Raw genomic sequence first — 25,748 nt, forward strand, 5'->3', positions numbered from 1 at the left:
GGTGTTATGTCAGGGCTGACTTGGCAGGATGGCTGGAGCTAGGGCTGACATGGCTAGGGACCTGTGTACTGTGTGGGGGCTGTCTTTGAGGGATAGCTGGAGCTGGTGTGGGCCAGAGGTCTAGAGTGTGCTGGGGTGGCCCTAGCAAGTTGGTAGAGTACCTGGACCCTGGTCTTGTTTATGGTATGAAGGTGGATGTAGAATGTAAAAATGCCTCTTAACCCCAGTGAGAGTTCCAGTGGTTTTATTACCTATTTATTCAATGCTCTAGTATGAGTAAATGTATTTCCTTCATTTACAGTCTATTTGCCTTTTAAACTGCTATGCCTGGGAGCAGGTGAGTCAGTGTGCTGGCCTCTCATCAATACCCTTCTCTCCTCTAGTCACCTAGTCAGGAGTGGGGTTCCTGTTTTATCCATATTTCTCCTACTTTTTCCTGTTGGTCCCTTTACCATTTGTTGTGTAGAAGCTGTGTAATCAGCCCTGTCTTCTTCCAGAGGAATTGTCTCTATATAGGCCTAGATTTAGCATGTGGGAGGAGGTGAGTTCAGAGTCTTATGTTGCCATGTTGGACCCTCTTAGCAAATTTTAATGCTTTCAGTCTGTTCTGTATTTTAGTTACAAGGGTGAGTGATCTCTTTTTTCTTTTGTTATTATATTATAAACATTAGATTGTGTGCTCTTTGAGAGAAGGGTGCTAATATAGGTTTTTAAAAACTGAGATAAAATTAACCATTTTCTCCACTTTAAAGTGTACAGTTTAGTGGTTTAATTCATTTACAATGTTGTCCAACTATTACCTTATATTATTCTGGAATATTTCCATCACTCCCAAAAGAATCCTTGTTCTTCTCAGTTCCCCTCTTTGCCCATACACTGGCAGCCATTAATCTTCCTTCTGTCTCTATGAACCTACCTTTTGGGACATTACATGTAAATGAAATCATATAACATGTGGCCTTTGTGTCTGGCTTGCTTCATTTGATATTTGTTTTCATGTTTCATCCATGTTTTAGCATATATCAGTATTTCATTCTTTTTAATGGCTGCACAATATTCCATTGAATGGATATATCTATACATCCATATATATCCCTGTATATTGAGGTATATATATATATATATGTGTATATATATATACCTTAATATATTATAGGTTCAGCAGTTGGTGATGTTTGCATGATTTCCAGCTTTTGGCTGTAATGGTGCTATAAGCATTTGTATATAAGCTTTTCCATGAACACGTGTATTAAAGAATTTGGCCTTGCCCAAACAGAAGTTTGACCTTTGTCTTCAGCTTCTGGGAGGTAATCTGTATTATACCTGATAGGATTATTTTTATTTTAGTGTGCTTGAGTTGGGGGGTGGGGAAGTTGGGACACTGGTTACATAAACAGTTTTAGGGTAGGGACTGTCTACACTAGAGACAGTCTGGTGTCATTTAAGGTAGGAGCTTTGAGTCCCAATGGTATTAGTTGACCTGGAGACTGAGTTCAACCACCTGGGCAATTAGTCACTCTGTCATGCGTATGTAATGCATCTCCAGTTAAAACTCTGGACACTGAAGCTGGGGTAAACTTCCCTGGTTATTAATACTCTGTGTGCATTATCACACACTGATGCCAGGAGGGTAATGCATTCTGACTTCACGGGAAAGGACCATTGGAGGCTTTGTGTTTGGAAGCACCCCCCCCCACCCCCGCAACCCCGCTCTGCTCTGAATTTCTTCCTTTGCCTGATTTTAATCTGTAATAAAGCATAATAACTTTTACATGATAAACTGTAGTAAATCGTTTTCTATAACAAATTGTAATCATGATTATAATAGCTTTCAGTAAGTTCTATGAGTCATTTTGACAAATTATTGAACTTCAGAGTGGTTTTAGAAACTGCCCAAACTAGTTAGTTGTGGAAGAGAGGCAGTCTTAGGGCCTGTTCCTTCAGGCATTGTAGTTGACTAATTCCAGGCAACATGTTTTCAATTATCTTGGGTATTTACCTAGGAATCGAGTTGCTGCATCATATGGCGATTCTACCTTTAGCTCGTGAGGAACCACTGAACTATTTTTCTTTTCTTTTCTTTTTTTTAATGTTTATTTATTTTTGAGAGAGACAGAGACAGAATGTGAGTGGGTTAGGGGCAGAGAGAGAGGGAGACACAGAATCAGAAGCAGCCTCCAGCTCTGAGTTGTCAGCACAGGGCCCAACGCAGGGCTCGAACTCATGAGCTGTGAGATCATCACCTGAGCCGAAGTCAGACACTCAACCGACTGAGCCACCCAGGCGCCCCTGAACTATTTTTCACATTGTATTGTGTCATTTTCCATTTTCCATTCCTACCAGCAATGTATGAGGGTTCCAGTTTCTCTACATTCTTAGTGACCCTTACTTTCTGTTTTTATTGTTGATGTTTGTTTTAAATTATAGCCATCCTGATGGGCATACAATGATGTCTTGTGGTTTTGATTTGCATTTCTCTAATGACTAATGATATTGAGCATCTTTTCATGTCCTTATTGATCATCTGTATATATTCTTTGGAGAATTGACTGTTCAGATCCTTTGCACATTTTAAAGTTATTTGTCTTTTGTTGATTTCTAAGAGTTCTTTATATATTCTGGATTCTAGGCCCTTACCTTGTATGATTGGTAAGTATTTTCTCCTATTTGCCATGTTGCCTTTTCACTTAATTTCTACTGTTTTCAAAGCACAAAGTTTTACATTTTGTGGAAGTCAAACTTAACCTTTGTTGCTTGTGCATTTGGTATTGTGTTTAAGAAACCATTGCCTTTAGGGCACCTGGGTGGCTCAGTCGTTAAGCATTTGACTCGTAGTTCATGAGTTTGAGTCCCACATCGAGCCCTGCTTCAGGTGAGCTTGTGCCCTGCTTGGTGAGAGCACGAGCCCTGCTTTGGGTAAAACATGAGCTCTGGGTGAGCCCCACTTCTCTATTTCTTTCTCTGCCCCTCGCTCACTTGTGCCTGCTCTCTCTCTCAAAAAAAAAAAAAAAAAAAAAAGAAACCATTGCCTTAATCACAGTCACAATGATGTACACCTGTTTTCTAAGAGTTTCAGCTCTCATATTTAGGGCTTTGACCCATTTTGAGTTTAATTTTATATATGAAATCAGATAAAATCACAATTTTATTCTTTTGCATTTGGATATCCAGTTGTCCCAGCATCATTTGTTGAAAAGACTGTTCCCAATTGCTTCTCATTATTAGAGTTAAGTGTTAAATTGAAAAGAATCAAAGAGTCCAATTTTATAATATTCTTTGGTAATGTATTCCAGTTTTCTCTAAGAATTACTTAAAAAAAATTTTTTTTTAATGTTTATTCATTTTTGAGAGACAGAGAGGGACAGAGTGCGAGCAGGGGAGGGGCAGAGAGAGAGGGAGACACAGAATCCAAAGTAGGCTCCAGGCTCTGAGCTATCAGCACAGAGCCCGACACGGGGCTGACCCTACAAACTGAGATCATGACCTGAGCTGAAGTCAGATGCTCTAAGAATTACTTTTTAAAATATTCAGTTTAGGGACATCTGGGTCGCACAGTTGGTTAAGCGACTGACTTCGGCTCAGGTCATGATCTCGCAGTCTGTGATTCTAGTCCCACATCTGGAGCCTGCTTCAGTTTCTGTGTCTCCCTCTCTCTCTGCCCCTCCTCAGCTTGCACTCTGTCTCTGTCTCATTCAAAAATAAATAAATGTTAACATTTAAAAAAAAATATTCAGTTTAAATTTCATTTGCTTTTTACTTTAATGAAAATTGATAGTTTTTTAGGTTATTCTTACCCTTTTTAGAAGTTTTAAAAAAGTAAAACTTTAAAAAAGTAAACAAGTCCTGCATTTTTGGGGGCAGCTTTTATAAATCAGAAAAATAGACTTATTCCTTTTATAATATTTTGTAATAGTTTTACACAGCATTATTTTGACATTTTTTGTTTTTTTTCTCCCATTTAGCTTATAGGTGTGTCTTTATGATCTTTTTGTAATGTTTATTGTATTGCTTCTTTCTCTTAACTTTTTAAAGTTTTAAATTTTTTTAAATTTAAAAATTTTTAAATTTTAAATTCTTAAATTTTTAAAATTCCAAATTTTGAGAAAATTTGAAAGAATAGTACATGAATGTCAAATTACCTTTCTTCTAGATACATCAGTTATTAATATTGTACCACATTTGTGTGTATTTTCTCTCTCTCCATCTGTCTGCTTTTTTATCTGATGTTGTAGACATCATGCTTTCACCCACAAATTCTTTTGCATGTGTCTCCTAAAAACAAGTATATTCTCCTACATAACTATAATACCAGTATTACTCCCAATAAAGTTTAATATTGTCAAATATGATAGTATCAAATATACATTAAATACTAATATACGTATGTATTTACCTCTTCTCAAACTATTATTTATGGCTATATTTTTCTTTTTGGTTTTCAGATTTAAGCTCTAATCGAGGATCATACATTACGTTTGGTCTTTATTTTTTTTTTATTCCTTTACTACACAACCATCTCCTGGCTTTTTTTTTTTTTTTTTTCTTCAGGTTATTGACTCTTTTTTAAGATCCCATGCCACTTTTCTGTAGATTTCCTACCATTTGGATTTGTCTGATTATTTTTTCATGATTAGATTCAGGTTAAACATTTTTTGCCTAGAATACTACCTTGGTGATAAAGATGCATATTTTAGAATTTGTTGAATAACTTCTAGGAGAATAACACTAATAAATGGAATATTTCATTCTCCACTACCCCTGGCAAATAAACCCAATTAAATAAAATTAAGACAGTCAAAGAATCTGTAGTTATTGGGAACATCAGACTTCAAATTTTTGACTTGATGTTTTTCACACCGTGGCAAACTTAGTTTTTAATTAAAAAAAAATTTTTTTTTAACATTTATTTATTTTTGAGATATAGCGGCAGAGCATGAGCAGGGGAGGGGGAGAGAGAGACACACACACACACAGAATCCGAAGGAGGCTCCAGGCTCTGAGCTGTTTGTTAGCACAGAGCCCGATGCGGGGCCTGAACTCACGAACTGTGAGACCATGACCTGAGCCGAAGTCGGATGCTGACTGAGCCACCCAAGAGCCCCAAGCTTTTAATTTTTTAAATTAATTAAAAAATTTTTTTTGAAAGAGCAAGGGGCAGAGAGAAAGAATTCCAGGAGGGGTAGAGGGAGAGTGAGAGAGAGAGAGACAGAGAGGGAGAGAGAGAGAGAGAGGGAGAAGTGGGGCTCACCCAAAGCGGGGCTCGAGCTCACAAACTGTGTGTGAGATCATGATCTGAGCCAAAGTCAGATGCTTAATGACTGGGCCACCCAGGCTCCCCTTAGTTTTTTTTAAATTATCACTTTGATTATATGAAATGCTAGCCTACTGGAAGAGCACTGGTCTGGATGGCAGAAAACTTGGGTGCAGGAGATCTGAATTATTTTACTTATTTGTTTAAGAAAATACTTATTGATCACTTCCTTATATCGTACAGTTGCTGTGTATGAGAGTTGGATTCCAATATTTATTGCATTCGGCCTTTAGGATGTCATTTACTTTTTCTAGAACAGGTATAATAGTAGAAGCCTATTATAGTCCATTGAGGAATAACATAAAAGAAAGTAGAAAGACTAAATGCATACCAGTCCTTAGGTTAGATGTAGACATTAGAAGACTGAATTGAGGGAATTTCTTGTCTTTTTTCTCTTCTACTACCTCCTTCCCCTCTTTCTCTCTTCTTTTCTTCCTTTAATATTGAGGCTGATGGTAAGGAACTACTAGTGAGGTTGAAATACAAAGGAGAGGAATAATTAGCATTATAAGATAGTAGAAAATGGGAATAAGAGAACACAGCTGGACTGATAAGCTTTAAATAGGTGAAGCCATACCATTTCATTTAAGAGGAAATGTGTAGAAATTAGTGAAGGTATATAAGAGAGGGTTAGGAAATTGAAGGAGTCTGTTGGCTTTTATTTTTACTGATAATATGAGTTAACTTCATCTGCTAATAGTGAATTTGGGCAAGAGATTTGAAAAGAGATGAGGGTTTGTAGTTGACCAAGAATAAATAAAAGAATTGATGAGTAGTTTTAGTAGTTTTGAGAGCCTCAGAATGGGTTTAATTGAGCCAATTCTTCACTTCTGCATTTTCACCATCAGATTTTCCCCATATGAAGAAGTAGAAGTGAATTGTGTGGAAGCTGATTTGAAGATTGGAGGTTTGAAGGAGCTGTGGGGTGAAGGATAAAGAGGGGATGGGAATTTAGGGTGCTAATGAGAGGACAGTGAAATGATTGATGATTGCTAGTCTGTGGAGAAGAGGAGCATGTGGTCAGGAAGAAATGATAGACTCAGTAAAAGTAGAGGGATGGGTCATGGGATGCTTTGGTAAGGTTAAAGAATAGGTAAGAGATAGGTATTTACTGCCAGAGATTGATGTTTAGTTTGAGATGGAATTAAGTATGAGTGATGCCAAGGTCCAGGTTGGGGTCACTGGGAATGGAATATTGAGATGAATGTAATTGTATTTGTTTACGGGAAGATTAGGCAAGGTGTGCACATTATATAAATTGTGTCTTGAAATTGCCCAGGATAATGGCAAGATTTGTGTTGGTAAGGGAGAAGGTTCTTAGAGCTTAAGGCTTCATCGATTATGGGGAGTGCGGAAGAAATGGGTTTGATAGAACATTACAGTCTAGCATAGCTGGATGGCATGTCCCTCAAGGAGAAGTGGATTTTATGCAGATGGAGGAGTATAGCCTAGAAGCAGCAATAAGAGAGCTAGGAGAATATTGACCCTTCTCTCTTTCTGGTGTGTATTGAGTGTTAGAGAAAGGGCCACATTCTTTAAATTGGATATTATAGAGCAAGTAGTTTTAGCAAGAGAAATCAAAGTTTGTACTGTTAATGATTCAGAGGTGCAAGACTATATAGAATATTTAAAAAATGAAAGTATGAAGGTTTCAGAGAGCCCCGTAGAATTGATTGGGAATAAGAAAGAAGCAGGGTGATAGATTGAGGGTTGGTGGTTTCAAGACTCACTGTGATAGGGTCCCTGTATATTGTAGGATTAGGAAAAACAAGCAATAATGTTTGTTTAATTTTGAATGGGAGAAAAACATATTAGTGAAATTACTGAAATGTAATACAGTTAAAAATGATAAATATAGCCTGGCAATTTTTCACTGTTAAAAATGAAAATGGGTTAATTCCAATTTGCATGTAGCAGTATGTCCACTGGGTGTCACTGTGGCCTCATATTTAGTTATATAAATAAACTGCTATAAGAGCTCTGTGTTTGTGGAGTCAGTATTATATGGGTCTTTTCTCTGCTTATTTTTCCTTTTTGCAGTGAATTTTGCTAATATTTTTTTTCTGTTTATTTGTAGGTACAGTTATTTATCACCACTGCAAATAAAGGAGATACTTATCCCTAAACTGGCTGCTCCAAACTGCCTTGTTATTACTTGGGTGACCAATAGACAGAAGCACCTGCGTTTTGTAAAGGAAGAACTTTATCCTTCTTGGTCTGTTGAGGTAGTCGCTGAATGGCACTGGGTAAAAGTAAGTTCAGAAATTAACTTATTTGTTATTATATAGCGTGCCATGTAAGTCACATAACTTACACATAAATGTAGTATGTAATTTTTAATGCTTAGCATGTTACTGCTCTACTCCTTTAACACGGTCTAATTAAAACTTTTACTTTGATACTTTTTTTTTTTTTTTACTAAATACTTTTATTTTCTTATTCTCGGAGGCTTTTTGCTTATTTGTTCTGTGTCTTTTTATAGTAGAGTCCCAACGTGCTGGCCTTAGGAAGTCACTCAGGGAGATATCAGGATGACATTTTAAAAAGCTCTGATGTCTGTAGTTTAAAAACAACAAACAAAAACTTTGGAAAATCTGTTTAGCACTAAACATAGAAATAGTCTTACCCTTCATTTTCTTCCTCTTTTCACATCCACAATTTCAGTCACCGTTTGCAACTTCTTTCCTTCTTTTTTTTTTCTTTTTCTTTTTTCTTATGTTGCTGGGGATGGGAGAGAGAATACCCAAGTAACTCAGCATTGGAAGAGGTGGAAAGAACCAAGAACCTTACATACTTTGAATTTTAACATAGGTCCTCAGTGCCTATGTGCTGCTATGCCTATTTTTGAAAGAAATGATTCCAACTCTTGGATTGGTTGACTGGTCTTTAATATCTCTGCTTGCTATAAAAATAAAAAAATACAGAAAAATAAGGCATCAGTTCAGAGTCCGTTGGACATCTTTTTAAAGATTATTAATCTTTAAAGTCTACTTAGATGAATCCTGCAAAAGCACTCCTATATTTTAAAAAGATAAGCCAACTCGTCAATTGAATGTTTAATATTTATATAGCTGATATATTCATTTTAGACAGGAGAGTTCTATGTTTATGTTCTTCCTATGTATTTTGTAGTCTACTGGTATATCTTCTTTTATTTTTTAAAGTTTATTTATTTATTTCGAGAGAGAGTGAGCATGAGTAGGAGAGGGGCAGAGAGGGAGAAAGAGAATCCCAAGCAGGCTCTGTGCTGTCAGTGCAGAGCCTGACATGGGGCTTGATCCCACGAACCGTGAGATCATGACCTGAGCCAAGATCAAGAGTTGGGACCCTTGACCAACTGAGCCACTAAAGGCTCTTCTACTGGTATATCTTCTAAAAGCTGTGTATATTGTTTATTTGCACCTATTTTAATGGACTTGGAAAACAAACATTAATAGTTGTATCTGTGCTTTCATGTTGTACTCTGGGCTAAGCTTTGGTTGATTTGGTTGATGTGGACATGGACAGGAATATAAAACCCATTCTACCTTGTACATTATTACAGGTTTTTTATTGTCAGAAACTGGGGCCAAAGTCAGGGAAAAGGTACCTTCTGAAATCAAAACCAATAAAATGTTAGCACATAAAATCTAAGATTATTTGTTTGTAGTAGTAATCAGTTCTGAGAGATGATATGATAAGCCTAGAGTTTAAGACAAAAATGCAGTAAGTGATACGAAACACTATTAGGTAACTATATGTACTGTTATAACAGAAGGAGTAATTTGCATGGAATATAGAAGATATCCAAAGAATAAGAACTTGTCTGTATTTGTACAGCACTATGTGAAAGAGATCTATCTCTTATGGGTCCTAGAGGTGATAAAAGGACTTTACCGATTTGGCTTTTTAGGTATCTTGATGTTGAGTAAAGTGTTCCATAGATAATAGATATGAATATTCTGATAGTGAAAATATGTATTTCAATGGTTAATAAATTGATATTGTTATTATAAATAGTGTTTTCGGTTTGATTAGTTTAAGTGAGTCTTTGAGAGTATAATAACTCCAGGTGAAATGGTAAAATTGAATTTCTGGATTTATAATGCCAAGGGATTAGACTAAGTATTGTCTATTTTATCAATCCCTGAGTTGTTTTATTACTAATTCTCGCTCTGACAATGTTTATGTCACTATTTTCTATGAAGGAATATACTTTATTGTAATCTACTTATTTATATTATCAGTAATCAGTAAATGTTATTTGAGTGAATAAATGAATTAATGATGACATGGCTTCCAGGAATAAATTTTAATGGAAAGTAAATTTTTATGTGTAAAGTGATAAATATTTTAGTCCCTTATAGTTGCTCTGTCTAATGTGATAGTCACTAACCATATGTTCCTCTTCAGCACGTGAATTACGGCTGTTCAAAATTGAATTGATGCTAAGTGTAAAATGTACATTGGATTTCAAAGGCAGTATGAAAGAAAAAATTGACATACCTCAGTAACTTTTTGAATTGATTACATATTAAAATAATATTTTGGATATGTGAAATTAAGCTAAATATATAATTAAAATTATTTTTACCATATGCTTCCAACTTTTTTTTTAATGTTTATTTATTTTGAGAGAGTGTGTGCATGTGCGCACTAGGGAGGGGCAGAGAGAGAGGGAGGGAGAGAGAATCTCAAGCACGCTCAGCGCTGTCAGTGCAGAGCTGAAGTGGGGCTTGAACTCATGAACCATGAGATCATGACCTGAGCTGAAATCAAAAGCCAGACACAACCGTTTGAGCCACCTAGGCACTCCAACTTCTCACGTTTTTAATGTTGCTAGTAGAAAATTTAAATTACAAATGCGGTTTGTATTTGTGGTTTACATTATATTTTTATTAACACTAGCCTAGAGGTTTAATAATTTTTTTTTCTTTGGTGGAAATTGTATAGTGTTAGATAAAAAGCCAGACTCTTTCCTGGGTATTTACAGATGTATGGTTTAATTTTGTTTTGTTTTTTTGACTCCTCCTATCAGATCACCAATTCAGGAGAGTTTGTGTTCCCATTAGATTCTCCACACAAAAAGCCTTATGAAGGTCTTGTACTGGGGAGAGTTCGAGAAAAAACTGCTGTATCGTTAAGGTAGGAAAGATGATTTTTCAAAACTGTATAAATGTATACAATTATACATTTTATAAAATTAATGGCATAATGATCATTGATTTTCCTTAAATTTTTACATTTTTGAAAATCTGAAAATGGCCCAGACCAGAAAAGTATGAATGGTATGGCACATGGAATTTTATATTATCCTTTGTTTTATATAGTGTGTAACTGCCATTATTGAAGAAAAGGAAATTATCACTAATGTCTCAATACTTAAATTGTTGATTTTGATTATTTTTTCTTTTTTTTTTTTTTTTTTTTTTAATTTTTTTTTCAACGTTTTTTATTTATTTTTGGGACAGAGAGAGACAGAGCATGAACGGGGGAGGGGCAGAGAGAGAGGGAGACACAGAATCTGAAACAGGCTCCAGGCTCCGAGCCATCAGCCCAGAGCCTGACGCGGGGCTCGAACTCACAGACCGCGAGATCGTGACCTGGCTGAAGTCGGACGCTTAACCGACTGCGCCACCCAGGCGCCCCTTGATTATTTTTTCTATTCTTGAATTTATTTTTAAATTCAGATAGTATTTGAAAAGTAAAAAAAAAATCAAGGCAACTGTGGCTTATATATGAAAAATTTTCCTTTAAAGTATAATTTACATTGTTGTTTTGTTTTAATTAGGAGTGCAGATGTAAAAGTGCTTCCTATTCCAGATCACAAGTTAATTGTCAGTGTGCCCTGTACTCTTCACTCACATAAGCCACCGCTTGCTGGTATGTTTTTATAAAATAGAATTGTTATGACTTCTGTCAAATTGAGAAAAGGATTAAATTTAGTATTTGGTGTAGACATTTGGAAATTAAATCAGATGTTTATTTTTATTAGTTCTCTAAAATTTTATAGGAGAATTTATGAATAGTGTTTTTTGTTTTTATTTTGCTGCAAAAGCTTTATTTTCATTTGGTCCATGACTTGAGAGGGGGCTCCATGATGGTTAAAGAGCTGCCTAGTGGCTGCAGGGAGAGGTACAGGCAGAAGCTCTGACATCAGGGGGTGTGGAGGGGCCCCTCAAAGGCTGCTGGGCTCCAGAGGCTCCTAATTGTGCTTGAGGGTGAGCCTTTCAAAGAGATACTTGGCCTTGCCCAGCCCAGCTGGCGGCCATCCAGCCTGTGGAGGTTACTTAGGTGGTTACCCAACTTCTTGATGAATTTTACCTCCTCATGTGGAAGTGGCTCTCTGGGAAGTTACAGAGATGGGGATTTGTGTACACAGAGCCCAGAGCATGCATATCTAGAAGGGCTTGGTTCAGGTTCTTCTTCAGGGCCATGACAACTTCCATGGCAACGAGGGCTTTGCCTCACTCATCCTGGGAGGGTTTCTTCATGCTTTGGCAGATGGCACAGCTGCTGCACTGGTTTTGCGTCTTCCAAGAGATGCTTGGCCAACTTGTGGAAGAAGTGCCCAGGCCCTCCAAAGTCATATTGTCACAGTCAAAATAGAAGCCCTGAGAGGTAGGTGTAGGAGGCCCACAGATCCAGGTTGATCAGGTGGTTGACACCTCAGTAGAATAATTCTGACAAATCTGGGAGCTCATTGTTGGTCAGCAATAAGGAGCTAACCACAAAAAATGGTGTTGGCTGGTCCTAGAGGTTGTGCCTGGTAAGAAGGTTGGAAAGTAGTTAGAAGGTGGTCGGAGACTGGTTCCATCTAAGGACTGTTGAATAAGATTATGAACTGTTGATGCGCCGCATAGGTTCATTTTATTTCACCTCTGCTTTTCCCCTTAATACCATTTATGTAGCTTCCCCTTGGTTGTTACTCCCCCACTGTCCTTGATAGACCGATGGGGCATCTGAGGACTGTAGTTCTACTAGTGGCTTTATTTTACTATGAGGGCTCTGTCCCTAGCTTGTTCTGAAATCAGGTGCTTAGAATAGCAGTCAGAGACATGGTTAGAATCCCCTTGATACTTGGTAGAGACTCAGTTTTATGTTGAGGTAGTGTTGCTTTTCTGAACCTCCGGAAAGGTAATTGCTGCAGGCTACGGTTCTTACTAGTCTTAATGCGTTGGTGTAATGTTCATCATTCAGCGAAACTAAGCACCAAGGAATAGTGGAAAGGTTTGGATTTGGAGATTGACTAACATGAGTTTGAATCCTGACTCTGCTACTATATGTTACTCTAACATGTTCTACCTGAAAGTCCTCATTTAAAGAGAGACTAATGGTGTTTAATCTTTTAGAGTTGTGAGGATTGATTATAATGTATTTGAAATTCTGTAGCATATAATGGAAGGTTAGTGTATGCTAAATTTTTCAAGTGATAGTTTAAAAAAATAGAATTGTAAGTTCATGAGAGACACCAAATTTGATATGAGTTATCTATTAAAATTTTTCTTTAGGAATATCTATTGTATTGATTTTGTGATCCTCACTTAAAAAACCAAAAACTTTCAAGATGCTGCTCAGGAAAACTATAAGGTTCCCAACCTATCGTATTATTTTGTAGAATATGGGATAGAGCTAGAATACATAGGAAAGTGAATATAAATTCCCAAGGTAATTTATATTGATAACACTTAGAATTTCTTTTATCTTAAATTGCTTATACAGAAGAGTCTTGTAGTGTTGTAGTGTTACTTCATTTGAAAAATATTCAGATGTTTACCTGATGATCCATTCTTTGACTTAGAGAAATGCTGAATGAGTAATTGTCTTTAAGTCGTGTACTATCGTAGACTCTTTAATGCATTAAATATGTGACTTAAATGAAAAGTGAGATTGTACTGTTCTTTGAGAAGAAAATAATGGTTGGCACCAGTTATATTTGATGGAGGAAATCTAATTTGTATTCTTTTCATTTGAATTTTATCAGTTAAGTATCAAAGAATAATTTAGTGTTTTTCTTAGGGATTTTTTTTTTTTTTTAGTTTTTGTTTATTTAAGTAATCTCTACACCCAGAATGGGGCTCGAACTTATGACCCTGAGATCAAGAGTTGCATGCTCCTCCTACTGAGCCAGCCAGGTGCCCCAGGGCTTATGTTTTTACTTTTAAAAATCTAAATGCTAAGACCTAAACTTTCATTCCAAAATTATAGTTAAAATATTCATCAATTCCTTTTACATAGAATAAAATAATGTTTAAATATTAGTCTTAAGAAGCAAGGTTTTAAAATAGTAAGTAAAAATTAGTCTTTTATTAATGCTAATAAAAATTAGTCTTATAGCCTATGTATGAAGTGTAGTTCTGCCATATTCCCAGTAGAGAGCAGCACAAACATATTTTTAGGATTTGGAACATTTGAAAAGAAAGATTTTTTGGGGGGAAAAAATCTACATGACTTGATATATGTAATCCTTATGTTTTAGTTAGGTAGTGGTAGACAAGAAGTATTTGTAATTCTGTATTTTTGAATTCATGTTACTATGTCTAGCAAGTGCATGTACAGAAGTACAGAGCCATACAAACTAAAGCCACCAAAAAACAGCTTTCAGATTTCTGACTGTAATTTACTCTGAAATTATAACTCTGGGATTTGGGATACTACATGTCCTATATATATGCTTAGAACTTACATGTAAAGGTTCTTAAACTGTTTTGTGCAAATTTGTAAGATGAAATGTTCTTTTACTTCTAGAAACACTAAGATTTTTAAAAATTTTTAATTGATTTCTACTGCTAACTATAAAAAAAGTTTTAAAAGATACATATATAAGTCATACATAGCTATAACTTATCACATAACCTTATAAATGTTTATTAAATTTAAAGATTTAAGGTGGGAAAATTATGAAAGTATTTGAATCAAAATTGGTTTTCATATTTTACCTTAGAGGAATCTCTACTCCCTTTTACTACTTTATTCACTAACAGTTTCTGTCTGAAGAGTAAAACACAGTTTGATGAGATTTTGTGCACAGGTGTTCGAGCTGCTTCTCCCTCTCCCCACCCCCACCCGGCCCTGCCCCTTTGCTCCTAGAGCAAAAGAGGAATGACTGGCTATGTATGGATTATTTCCTCTTCTGTGGTTAGTAGCTTGTTTTACTAATGTCTGATGTTATGTAATTATCTTAAGTATGTGTATATATCATATTCATACTTAAATTTATACATTGGAATTTACTTTTTAAAAATAGAGATATAATTGACATATAATATTAATTTCAGATATACAACACAATGGCTCGTGTATGTATATATTGAGAAATAGTCACTGATCACAAGTCTAGTTAACATCCATTACCACACATAGTTATAAAATATTTTTCCTTGTGGTTAGAACCTCTAAGATCTCGAGTTTACTTTTAAATTGATACTTAAGATTAGAAAAGAAAACATTTTCATTAATTTGCTCTCATTTCTTTTGCTTTGTTTTGAAATGTGGTTAACATTTTAAAAACATTGCTCCTTGATTTTCTAGTTTTCTCAACCAGAAAAAAAAAATACACATGCAGAAATGTGTTACCTTGGGAAAGTAGGAAGTAGAAAATGGGTTTAGGTTTTATGTATTGTATTTGTCAACTCCAAGTACATGGCCATCGTTTTCTACTAGCTTATGTACTCTTAGAAAACATGGATAACTGTTTCCTTTGTTAAATTCCATAGCACTAATTATAGTGAGTGCTCAGAATAGTAAACAATTTTGACTGTCTGACTCCAGTTTAGACTCCAGATTAAGGGTCTAAAATAGAGTTGCTAACATCTTTGTGCCTAAAAACTGAAAAACTGAACAAATAAGCAAAAACAAACAAAACCTTCCTTCACTATAACCTTAGATGACAGTAAAAGTGAATTGAGGTTGGTAAGGCATTGAATTCATGAGGAAAAAATAGAAATGTGATATAGGTTTATTGTCCTCTAAGACTCTGGGGAAATTTTCTTTCAGGCTTAATAACATTTAGTTATAATTATACACTTAAAAAAGAACTAGAAGTCTCATGTTGGCATCTCCTAAAAACTATCAAAGCCCAAATTTGAGTTCAGTTGGGTTATAGACAATGAGTACTTCATAAATTCCTTGATTTTTGATGAATAAGACCAATGGTTTTAAACAAATAAACCGTTATTTTGCTGTGAGAGCAACTGGAGAACATTATGAAACATGTTTTTAAATATATTTTCTTTCTTTCTTTCTTAAAAAAACTTTTTTAATATAATTTATTGTCAAATTGGTTTCCATACAACACCCAGTGCTCATCCCAAGTGCCCTCCTCAATGCCCATCACCCACTTTCACCTCTCCTCCACCCCCATCAACTCTCAGTTTGTTCTCACTATTTAAGAGTCTCTTAGGGTTTGCCTCCCTCCCTCCCTCTCTGTAACTTTAAATACATTTTCTTTTAAATTTTACCTATATCAAGTACTCCTAAGGAATACTTATCATTCCTAAAGGGAATTTGATAGATTTCTTCTAAGCTCAATCTTGTATAGCAGTTAAGAACTATATTTAGAAAATACTCTTCTGGTGACTTTTCATCCCTCAATTATTATTTTCATACCCAGTTCCTGTAATGTTAATATAGCTAACCAGAACATGATCAAGGTTAAATTGATTTAAATATTGTCATCCAAATGAACATGTACTTTAAAAAAAGGCTTCTATGGTATATTCTTTCTGTCACTGTATATCATAGCATTTAGTCACCATATATATGATGTACTTTTTTTCTCAAAAATAAAGTTTTCAGTAGTTATTAATACATATATACATTAAATAAAAAATACTTATCTGTGGAAATAGTATGGTGAAATTTTAGGTAAAAAGGGTCTATAATTTGGAAATGAGGGAATGTACTATATCCAGTTATAGCTAAGAGGATATTGTTATATTTGTTAGTTATGTGTTCTCAATATTTTTATTGATGCCTAATTTTTCATTTACTGCTCTTTTGGTAGTATATATGCTTGCAGACACTTATATTTTTATCTCAGTTTTTTAAGTGAATTGTTTTTGTATTGTTCCTATACACTTATTTTTCATGCGTGGATTACATTTATTAAAAAATTAAGTTAGTACTCAGGAGATGTGTCAGTATTGGAAAATTGAAAAGTCACCTGTGTGGGTGTTAAAATCCTTATTTCTCATCTACAAATGAAACCTGATAAGTTAGGACTTCTGAAAGTTCTGATGGTATTATCCCCAATCTCACGAGTGCTCATTTCAAATGATTTCTAACTATAAATAGTAAAGCCCGTGATGAAATCCTTGAAATTAATTAGCTATCCTCCTCCCCACCCCTTTTTTAAAAGGAAACATCCCTGTTCTTTGCTTTTAACTGCTAAAAGGAAATTGATTCCTTTCTTAATAATAATTTTTGTGTTTTTTTTCTCTTTTTTGGACAGAGGTTCTAAAAGACTATGTCAAGCCAGATGGGGAATGTTTGGAATTGTTTGCTCGAAATTTACAGCCGGGTTGGACTAGTTGGGGCAATGAAGTTCTCAAATTTCAACACATGGATTATTTTGTTGCTCTGGAGTCTAGAAGCTGACTGTGGTCTTAAAGTTGTGATTTTCTTCAGTTTTTCCCCACCCCTTCTTCCTTCATTCTAACTGATTGTTCCTTTTCTTACCAACCAGTATGCTTAGAAATGTAAACAGGACTTGGTTTTTCTGCAAAAGACCATAAGTGACTAGTCTTTATGTAATTTTGAGATGAATTTACTTCAGTTGCATTAGTATTCCCCATTATTCCAGATTCACTGTAAATAAAAAGGCAAGCAGTTAGAAAAACGACAAGACTTTGTTATTGAAAAAGTTCAGAAAGCATGCACTGTGGACCAGAGGTCCTAATTCTGCCCATGGATATGTTTTGTTTGGCCCTGTGGTGTTGTAAAAAAAATTTAAACCACCATTCTAAAAAATGAGGGAATTTCACATAAAGTCTAGATTTCTGCTTTTCTTTAAACATCAGAAACTCTGGCTGCACTGTGGTCTGTATTCTTTCCTGGCATCAGTAAGTAGGAACCACTGGTAGCAGCTCACTTGGGAAGGGACCTGTGTTTTGCAGTTTACTCCATGCTACTCACTTGTGTTGTCTACTTGGCCCTTGTGCAACCTAAATTTATGACCTTCGGTATACTGTTACATTCTGGAAAAAATACTGAAAGACCTACCAAGTCATCATTGTGTTGTGTTTATGAAACATTTTAGAGGGTTTTAAATTGCATTCAAGGTCACTTTTCAAGTGCTTCTTAGTTTTGCTTTGTTTTCTAGAAGAATATTTAAGAAATATTTCTTATAAAAATGTCAGAAAATAAACAGTGCTTATGATTTAAAAGATATATTATTTACAGATTTTCCACAAATATTTCTTTACTAAGTAAAATATTTTTACTGAAATGATTCTTTGAAAGGCATGCTGATTTATTATGTATAATCTTTTTTCAAATTGAGATATAATTTCACATAAAATTCTCCACTTTTTAGTATAGTGTTCGATGAGTTTAGAAAATGTATATACAGTTGTCTATCTACCACCATAGTCATAATATAGAACATTTTCTTCACCTCCAAAACTCATGTGTCCAATTACAGTCATTCCCTTCCTCCCACCCCTGGCCCTTGGTAAACAATGATTTGTTTTCTACCATTAGTTTTGCTTTTTTAGAATGTCATGTAAACAGAATCATAGAATATGTAATCTTTTGTGTCTGGCTTCTTTCCCTTAGCATTTTGACAAAAGTATTTATACAATTTACAGCTTTTTAATAAATATTTATCTGCTAAGTAAAATGTTAGATTGAAATGATTATATGAAAAAATTAATTCATTTACTGATTTTGCCAAAGAGAAGTGTTATTTTTGAAGTTTGTTCATTCTTTGAGTGTGTGAATATGGTAATATAGGCTTAACTTTGTATTTATAGGGATACTCTAACTTGTTACAGAAATGGAAAAAGGTATTAAACTCGAAGCAAACCTCTCCAAACCTCATTTGAAACTCTTTCCAGCTTCTTGTAGTATTTATAGATTTTATGTAGTTTGTGGAAACATTTTATCCTCACCAAGTTTTTGGACTTTTATTTTTGCATCACAAATCCTGATACTTGAGAGAAAAAGAGAATTTTTATTCACTGAGTCTGGTATTCAAAACACAGAAGTTTGTTTGTTTGTTTGTTTTTTTTTAAGAAACAGTGGTTCTAGTCTTACCTCTGCTCCTAAGGTGTACAAACTCTGGGCCTTGTTTGTAATTCCTGTTTAAGTGTTGGGCTCTTTTTTGAACAAAGGATGATTCTGGAAAACGGAACAGTCACATGCCATGTGGGAACAAAAAGGCCAGACTAAGATTAACCTTTGACTTCATTACCAGAGTTTAGCCAACTGACCTAATGAACTTTATTATCAAATTTATTTAATAAGATATTTTCATTCAGAGATTTTTATATTACCTTTAAAACTTCTTAGGATTTTCTTTTCTATCATATTTTTTTACAGACTTAAAGTCTTTTAGGATGCTTGGAAATGCTCAGGCAAAGGGATAGACCCTATTACTCAGCTTTTATTTGTATCCTCTAGTCAAAGTTTGACTTAGTTTCTTTCAGTTTCTTGGCCACTTTAGGCAAGGGCCTTTTTTGTATAGACGGTAATAAGTTCAGTGTAGCAGTCTGCATTCTGAAGCCAACTTGCTTAGGTTTGAACCCCAACTTTTTCAGCTAGTAGCTTAAGACTTTGAGAAAGGTAGTTAAGTCTCTATGCTTTAGCCTCTTCATCCATAGAAATGGGCAATAATAATACTTATCTCTCTCTAAAAAAATTTTATTTATTTTTGATAGAGAGAGACAGAGCAGAAGTGGGGGAGGGGCAGAGAGAGAGGGAGACACAGAATCCGAAGCAGGCTCCAGGCTCCGAGCTGTCAGCACAGAGCCCAACGTGGGGCTTGAACTCACAAACCTCGAGATCATGACCTGAGCCAAGTCAGACGCTTAATCAACTGAGCCACCCAGGTGCCCTTATAATACTTACCTCTTAAGTTGTTATGAGGATTAAATGAGTTGATACACGTAAGGCACTTAGATCTGGACTTGGAATATTTTAAGTGATCAATAAATGTTTGAACTGCTTGCATATTTTTCAGTTTCAGGTCAAAAAGGTTTTCTATCACAATCTCTACTCAAATTCAGGAGATTCACCTGAATACTCTCCATAGAGTTTTTCTGTCTGAACATCATATTTTCTTGATCTTTTTCTTGAGATCAGATTTCCTAGCTTGTACCTGGTTTCTTACATGAGGAAGATTTGAAATCATTCCCATTGTGGTCCTGCCTAAAAACAAGTAACTAAAAACAAATTAAAACAAAGGCCATATTTAGTGTTGGGCTTCAGCTCTTGATTGTGTACTGCCATGCTGACTCTGAAATTCATAGTTACTCCGCATTGTTCTTTGATGACTTCCATAGGTGGTTAATTGGTGGCCTTTCTGATGTTTTTTCTACATTCAGAGACTTTAGGCTCATGTCATGTTAATTTTGGTTCAAAATAGATCTCTTACACTTTGCTAGATGATCTGTTACCCTTTATAGGAACTTGGTTTTTATGTGCAACCGCTGTGGACTGAATGTTTGTACCCTTCCAAAATTCATATGCTGAAACCCTAACCCTCAAGTGATGGTACTTAGGGGTGTGGCCTTTGGAAAGCAATTAGAGTTAGATTAGGTCATCACGGTAGGGCCCTCATAATAGGATTAGTGGCTTTATGGAACCTCACTCTGCATACACACACCAAGAAGAGGCCAGGTGAGGACAGAACTAGGAAGAGAGATCTCACCAAGAACCTGACCATGCTGGCATCCTGATCTTGAGCTTAGACCTCCTGAACCCTGAAGAATAAATGTTTATTGTGTAAGCCACCCAGTTTATGGTAATTTGTTATAGTAGCCTGGAACTGACTGAGACAGCCACCAAAGGGATTTTCTAGTTGATAAGGTAAAGACCAAGTAAATAAGGCCTTTTTCTTCCAATGGTCTGAAAGGCACCAGTGGGGAATAGGATTTTCCTCTTGGATGTCAACATTTTCAAGAGGCGAACATTACTGTGGGCTGGTTGTTTTCTTGGAAGAGGACAGAGTTTAGTCCATGACTTAGGTTTGGGCCTGGCTTTAATTGCTCCCTTTGCTCTGTCCTTGTTATAGGCTCTATTTACTTTGTCCTATTCTAGTTCTTCCAATTCTGTGACTCAAACTCATTCTTATCAGAAACCCTAAACATACCTTTTCAGGTTTGGTACCCTAGAGACATATCTTTAGTGAATTTTTATATATTCAGCTTTAGTGAGACTTTGGTTTTTTTCTTGATAGTGATTCAGAGGAGGATTATAATTACATTAAAGGGGCTTCCCTTCCCTGAAGATGCTCTCCAGTTCACCTCATTTGACTCCTATCATGCACCACTGGCCTACCGCACTCTGGGAAGCACCACAGTGCTGTTGGCATAGCTCTCTGGTTATCAGAGTTCTTGTACTTCAGTTATGTCACTTTACCCTCAAAGCAGTTTTATGAAGTTGTAGTTATAATGAAGGAACAGGTTCATAGAGGCTAGCTGACATGGCTAATAAGCGATAACTAAGACTTGAATTCTGATTCCTAAATTAAGGCACTTTATGTTGTATCATGTTTGCTAATGAACCTGAGATCTTAATAATAGGCTCATTAGCTAATAATCAGAGGATCTATTGGGTGGCCTGAAGCGATTTAGAATGGTTTATATATAATGATCCAAACAAACCTTTCTCAATATATGATATCACCACTCTTGAATTTTTAACACAGTATTTTTTGTTAGAGATTTTAGTGACATTGGTTGAACTAATAGCCCGAGTGCCACTCAGAATCACTCAGAATCAGACAAGCTGTTAAACCCGTTGACATAAGCCATTAGCACATTTACCATGCAATCATGTGTCCCTCAATCAGATTAGGCATTTTAAGCTCACATTTTTAAGGAAACTCTTCTGCAGAATATAGAATTGGATTTGAAGGCAGCTATTCAAGTGGTTAGAAAGGAGAGATTAAATAAGGTAAGTACAGGTGCAAATTATTATATGTACCATGGTGACCTGTTGTCAGTGTTTGGATGTATGGACCAACCCAGAACTCTGTAGGTGGTTTTAATTAAATTCATGGCTCTATTGACTAGTCTCCTCCAGCTTGAAAGCAAGTCTGAATACCATGATAACTCCACAATCAACCTTTCCCTCTAAATATTACTAGGAGTTTACCTAAATCTTCTGGGGCTTCTGGGAACTTGAGGAGAACCTCTTGGACTTTTTCAGTAGCAGTCCAAGTCCTTGGGACTGTATAAAAACCAATTTATCTCTAGGGGTGGAGAACATGAGGAAAAAATTTTTTTCATTTACCATTTACTTTTTCCAGTTAGGCTTTGGCCTGATTATCAGGTAACTGTGACACAACATGGGACAAGTTTGGATGACAGCTAAGGCAAATGAATGGTCACTTGTAGTATTAAAATCATTTTTGGTCACTATCTTTAACAAAAAATATAAGGCACCCAGCTTGATTTTTAGCTTCTTCTCCCAAAATCACCCGCATACATCCTGATTATTAGTCAAACTGGACTGTTTGTTGTTACTTAAATTTAGGACTCTCTACTTTTGCTCATGGATTTTCCTCAGTCAGAAAAAAAGACTAGGCTGTGGGATCAGCTGGATCTATATATTGAGTCTTGATATTTATCTTCTGAGTGTCTGAATAAGTATTTAACTATGCTATCCTGTTTTCTGAGGAATAATAAGGGTAATCTTTAGACCTAGTAGGATTATTATGAAGTGAAGTAACATATGTGAAGGTATCTAACATAGGACCTGGTACCTAGAAGTTATTCAATGTATATGCTTATTTCTCTGTATTTACAGTCTTCCTGGCAACACCTTTTATTTCATGATCCACTTTTTTCTTTCTTTCTAAAGGGAGGCTTTTATACTTGCCCTTAGAGCCATTTTCCACATATATGGATTATCCAGATAGGTTTTTCCTCACATTTATCATGAAAACAGAAAGTGGTTTATTCTTTAGGTGGATCACTGAAAACAAACAAACAAACATATAGATGAATTCATATCCTCTTGAATACATTGTGGGAGGTAGGAAAAATTTTTATTTATGTTTCTCATACCAGCATATACCTAGAACTGCCAATAATTAATGAATGAATAAACTGACTCTTGGCCTCAAGTATCTTTGAGTTAGGTAAGACTCATGTTAAAAACCATTAGAACATAATAAACCACAGTATACAGTCAAAGACTAAATGATGGAATAGGTGGAAAGTGATGCACAAGTTTAGAGAAGCAGATCACTTAGAGATCACTAAGCAATATGAGAAACAGAGAACAGGAAACAAGTCTTGATTAAATTTTGGTTTATTTACTAACTGTAGGAGTAACTGTGATGATGTTACTAGACAGTAGGCAGCTAAAATGTGTGAGTTCAGAGAAGTTAAAAAGAAAGAATTCTGTTCTTTCTAGATTGTAAACTTCAAAAATTTTTTCTCCAGAAATCCAGAGGATATTAGTACATGCAGTTTATTTGATCAATTTAATAGAACTAGAGGCTAAATTAACTGAGGCTTTTTTACCTGCTTCTCTAGATCTTCTACCTTTTGAATGAGAATGTTATTTGGGCATCTTTTCTAGAGTTGTCTAGCAGGATTATTATTTTAAATGTTTATTTATTTTGAGAGAGAGAGAGAGCATGAGTGGGAGGGATAGAGAGAGGGAGAGAGAGAATCCCAAGCAGGCTCCACACTGTCAGCATAGAGCTTGACATGGGGCTCTATCTCATGAACTGAACTGTGAGATTATGACCTGAGCCGAAATCAAGAGTTGGAAGCTCAACCAACTGAGCCACCCAGGCGCCTCTTGTAGGATTATTTTTATGATTCTATAGCTGTATTGAGGTATAATTGATACAAATTGTGTATACTTATAATGGATAGTTTAATGAGCTTTGACTTATGTGTGTACCTGCAAAGCCACCATCACAAACAAGATAATAAACATGTTATCATTATCTCCCAAGATTTTGTCAAGATCCTATATAATCCATCTACCATAACTACCCCTCTACATTTTATCCCTAGGCAATCACTGATCTGCATTCTGTACCGTGGAGTTGTGTGCATTTTCTAGAATTGTACATAGATGCCCTAACAAATTAACACAATCATAATGGCTTAAAAAAACACTCATTATTAGTTTACAATTTTGTAGGTCAGAATTCTGGCAGTCTCACCTGGGTCACTGCCTAGGATCTCAGAACACCAAAAACAAGGTGTTGGCTGGGCTGAACTCTTATCGAGGCTTTAGGGAAAATCCATTTTTAAGGTCATTCAGGTTGATAGCCCAATACAGTTCTGTTTTCTTGATAGCTGTCAGCTAGGGATCAACTCTCAGTCCTTGCCCATGGCTCCCTCTATCTTCAAAGTCACAATAGCACTTTCAGTAACTAGCCTTCGACTCTAACTTCTCCATGTGCTGTCATCTAGAGAAAGTTCTCTGCTTTTAAAGGGCATTTATGCTTAGATTAGACCCACTTGAATAATCTCCCTTTTGTGAGTGTTAAAGTCATTATATTCACAGGTTCCAACCAAATTCAAAGGGGAGGAGACTTTACAGTTGTGAAGCTCTTTGGGAGTCTTTCTTAGAATTTTGCCTACCATGGGCCCAGCCTCTGGCCCCCAGAATTCCATGTCTGTCTCACATGTAAAATACATTCAGCCCTTCCCAAGGTTTGCAAGGGTATCATTTCATTATAGCATGAATTCAAAGTCCACGATCTCATCTAAATTTCATCAACTTAAAAGCCCCAAATCTCATCATTTAAAAAATCTAAATCAGGTTAGAACAGAAGCTTCTGGTATAATCCATTAAGTACAGCTTCTGGGAAAATTTCCTCTCCATTTGTGGACCTGTGGAACTCAAGAAACAAGTGACCTGCTTCTAACACAACCAACATACAATAGCGGGACAGTTAAAGCTTTAGAGTTATAGCTATTCTAGTTAAAAAAGAAGATATGGGAAAAAATGGCCTTACTTAAATCCAAATCAGTCTGAAAATCTAGCCAGGTGAACTCTAGGCAGACTTTCTTGATTAGGATTCAATATAAGTTTAGTAAGGCCTGGCAATAACCCTGGCTCCCAGCACTTAGGGCTCTTGGCTCCACCCTCTGAGCTATGGTTCATCTCTCTTGGCTTTGGTTTTCATCCTTTGTGTCATCCTTCCTTTTCTGTGAAAGGTAGCATGTGTTTACAGCTGACTACTTTTATCAGCCTGCTTCCTGGCAGTATAATTGGAGTATAATTGACAGCTTTCTTTTAATTTTATACTCTCTCCCTTTCAGCCTAAGCTGGTATAATTTCTGCTGCTCTAAAATTCTCAAGAACCTTGTGGACCTTGTTTTGAATTCAAGGGGATTCACTCATCAGACAAGAGCCAGATCCACAGATTTTGAAAAGATAATCCCTTCTCTTTTTTTGCCTTTTCCTGAAATGACTGAGGGCCAATCCTCTTAAACTTCCTTGAGTCCTCTTCGTTGGTTGAGAAGATCTATTAGGAATACTCTTCATCTCTCTGAAGGATTTTTTGTATGCCTGAATACTCTGGCCTTTTAATCTTTCCAAGGTTTCATCAAAGGGTTGGACAGTCACCTACCCAGCCATTTCTTTATGCCATGATTTCAGAAGCACTCTCTTACTTTTAGCATATTTTGCCACCTGGAAAGGCCAAGAATTTCCTAAATCAGCATCTTGATTCCTTAAGACGCTTCCCCTCAGTTTATCTCCTCTTGCATTTTACTATAAGCAGCAAGAAGAAACTAGGAAGCACCTTCAACACTTTGCTTGGACATCTTAGCTAAATATTCAAGTTTATGACTTTTGAATTCTGCTTTCCACATAACTGCAGGATATGATTTGGCTACATATTATGCCTTTATATAACAAGGATTTCCCTCCCCTAGTTTCCAGTGACATGTTCCTTATTTCTTCTGAGCTCTCACCAGCATCATCTTTAACTGCCACATTTCTACTCATAGTTTGTTCAGGACTTCAGTCATCCTCCTCCAAATTCTTCCAGTCTCTGCCCCCTGCCCAGTTTCAAAGTCACATTTTAGGTATTAATACAGCATCCCACATCTAGGTACCAGAGTGTGTGTCACTTTTTTTTTTTTTTTTTTAATTATCGTGTAACAAATTACCACAGACATAGGGATTTAAAACCATCTTTTTTTTTTTTTTTTTTTTTTTTTTTATCTCACAAATCTGTAGGTAAGAATTCTAGGTGGGCTAGACTGGATTCTTGGCCTATGGTCTCAAGGCTAAAAGCAACGGGTTGGTCAAG

General features: G+C 35.9%; 1 protein-coding gene across 2 annotated transcripts in view; it reads left to right on the forward strand.

The window, feature by feature from the left end:
* Positions 1–18,039, forward strand: part of METTL4 (methyltransferase 4, N6-adenosine) — a 51,387-nt gene extending 33,348 nt beyond the window's left edge. For both annotated transcript variants that reach the window (XM_019418353.2, XM_019418354.2), the window contains exons 6-9: positions 7,389–7,563; positions 10,329–10,435; positions 11,082–11,173; positions 16,743–18,039. In XM_019418353.2, the coding sequence (XP_019273898.2) occupies positions 7,389–7,563; positions 10,329–10,435; positions 11,082–11,173; positions 16,743–16,888 (520 nt within the window). In that variant the 3' untranslated portion in view covers positions 16,889–18,039. The remainder of the gene's footprint in view (positions 1–7,388; positions 7,564–10,328; positions 10,436–11,081; positions 11,174–16,742) is intronic.
* Positions 18,040–25,748: the final 7,709 nt, after the last annotated feature.

This window comes from Panthera pardus, unplaced genomic scaffold, assembly GCF_024362965.1.
Source record: "Panthera pardus isolate Hobbes unplaced genomic scaffold, ASM2436296v1 HiC_scaffold_15, whole genome shotgun sequence".
Classification (NCBI taxonomy): domain Eukaryota; kingdom Metazoa; phylum Chordata; class Mammalia; order Carnivora; family Felidae; genus Panthera; species Panthera pardus.